General features: G+C 34.8%; 1 protein-coding gene across 1 annotated transcript; it reads right to left on the reverse strand.

Moving 5' to 3' along the window:
* Positions 1 to 259: 259 nt before the first annotated feature.
* LOC106768817 lies at positions 260 to 787 on the reverse strand. Its single transcript, XM_014654159.2, has one exon. It carries the CDS (start codon positions 697 to 699, stop codon positions 427 to 429), a length of 273 nt encoding a protein of 90 aa, XP_014509645.1. The 5' UTR covers positions 700 to 787; the 3' UTR covers positions 260 to 426.
* Positions 788 to 2,472: the final 1,685 nt, after the last annotated feature.

Consider the following 2,472-nt stretch of genomic DNA (forward strand, 5'->3'; position numbering starts at 1 on the left):
CTAGCTAGAAAACTCGTAATGAAAACAGAGCTCTGAAACAGTACTGCAACATCTAAACGCTTCGCTTGTGAGTACATTCAAATTAAATCCATAACTAATACGACATTTCCAATGGATAATTCAAAGAATTGCCCAAACCAAAATCCAAAAAGCATCAACGAAGCTTAATTGAAATAGCGCCAATAACATATCACAACAATGACATAAAATAAATAGATATAAATAAATAATAGAATTAATATAAATATATAAGCATGTAATAATCAAATAATTATATATGTAGACAGGCATAAAATGGCATCACATTTTTTTTTCAAAAAATTGAAGCAACGAAAAGCGGAATTCCTTACATAACAACACACACGCGAAAAGAGGAAAAGGAAAAAGGTCTATACATAGAAGCAGCAGCCACGACGCCGTATAGCCTCAAACGGGGAGGTTGGAGACGTCATTTGTTTTTTCAGCGTTGACCGGGGCAGAGGCGGGATTGGAGTTGATGGCAGTGGGGGTGGTGGCGGCAGTGGGAGTGGCGGTGGTGGTGGAATAGTAATCTTCGTCGTCGTCATCATTGTCGGGGTCAGAGGTTGCGACGTTGACGCAAGAAAAGCGTTCCAAGGAAGAGAAGAAGGCGGAAGAGACGGTGGAGCCGAGCCACATGGCCACCTGGTCGATCTTCCAATCGGATCCGTTGTTGTCCATCGTCGCCGCCGAATCAGATCTCAGTTTCCTTCTTTCTGTCTTTTTTTCTTTTCTCTTTTTCGTTCTTGCAAGGGAACCGTGTTTTGGTTTTAGGACCAAGCAATGGTGAGAAAGAGGCAGATAGTGGAAATGACCGCGTTGCCCCTTCTATCGTTGTTTTTCTCGCTTTGTTAATTGTGTTGTATAAACCAGTAATTAATTTATTAATTAACTAATTAATTTTTTTTTCTATCAACTAATTAGCTGATTAATTTTTTTTCTCTATTACCGTCACTGCCCAAAGTTTTATTGAGGCCATGTATATGTTACATTATATTATTAATTTATTAAATTTTGATTTCCCACGTAAGCAATGTTAGTAACTTATTCATGTTTTTCTCCTCCACATTCTTTACACCAAGTATAATTTCTAATAAAATAAATAAATTAATGCTCAATAGATATCACATTGATTAAATAAATACCTTCTAAAATATGTCAAATTTAGTTTGGGGGGAATTATTCTTTTTACTTTAGGGGTGAAACACCACTTAAAAAGCGGGCTTACTCTACTTGCTTTAAGGCCACTGTACCACAAAATAATGTTTTATTATGTCCTCCTGAAGGCGTGTCACTTTAATAGTTGGTTAGTTATTTCTTGATGTAAATTAAATAATTTGTTTATTTCTTAATTAAGATTTTAGTGTGTTTATCTTAGTTAAAAAGAGTTGTCAAATAATGCTTTGTTTTGCCGTATTGCACTATCATTGTTACATGCCTTATTTATTGTCTTGTCATATTATCCACCAAATCCTTCGTTTTAATATTATGCAAATTCAATACATGAAACTTACTTTATTAATGTTTTATTGTTGTGTATCATTACTCAAAATTGCTTCACATGTAATAGCTTGTATCTAATTTTAGCTAGATCTTCTTGATCTTTATTGTTTTATCATCACCGACCAATCTCCACACAAATCATTATAATCCTTATCCATGTGATTGAAATGTATGGATTCATGAATTGCATATTGCTCTTTTACCTCGATTTTTGAGAATCATTCCTCTCTTTTATATATAGTATTTTTATTTATTATAATTATGTATTTTTTTCATAGGTGCTGAATTGAATTCAAGATGTTGAAAATTGTATCTAAGTTGAAAGTTCACAATTTGAAGGGATTGCATGATGTAATGAGAAAAAACGTGTTGATTGCTATTTCACCGTGCAACCAAACATGCAATTAGAGGACATTTAATGTGTATATTAATTTTCAGCAATAAATTTTACTATTTGACATCTGTCCCACGAAAGGAATTATAAAGTGACGGATGTTCATTACTGTATATCTTATGCCATTTGGGCTTATACCCATTATTGTTGTTTATGCAATATGTAACTTCTGCTTTGTTTTAGTTCTAATCTTAAAACAAATTAAAGTATTTATATTCAATGTATTTTGGACACCAAAAATACAAGAGCTAGGAGACTCTCAACTTCCATCATAAAAAATTTAAAACTCCGACTAACCTACTCTACTGCTCAATCTTTGCATGCTACTGCTTCATCAGCAGACACAAGCCAAGTTATAGCGAACATTTCTAGAGCTCGTCATGAGAATCATCATCGTCCTCACCTGATGCACCACCACCTGGGGCTCCTCCTGATCTCTGATACACAGCACTGATGATTGGGTTGCAAACGGCTTCCACCTCCTTAAGCTTCTCCTCATATTCTTCTTTCTCAACACTCTGGTTGTCATCAAGCCATTCCAATGCTTCCTTCACTGC

Source organism: Vigna radiata, chromosome 7 (genome assembly GCF_000741045.1).
Source record: "Vigna radiata var. radiata cultivar VC1973A chromosome 7, Vradiata_ver6, whole genome shotgun sequence".
Lineage (NCBI taxonomy): Eukaryota > Viridiplantae > Streptophyta > Magnoliopsida > Fabales > Fabaceae > Vigna > Vigna radiata.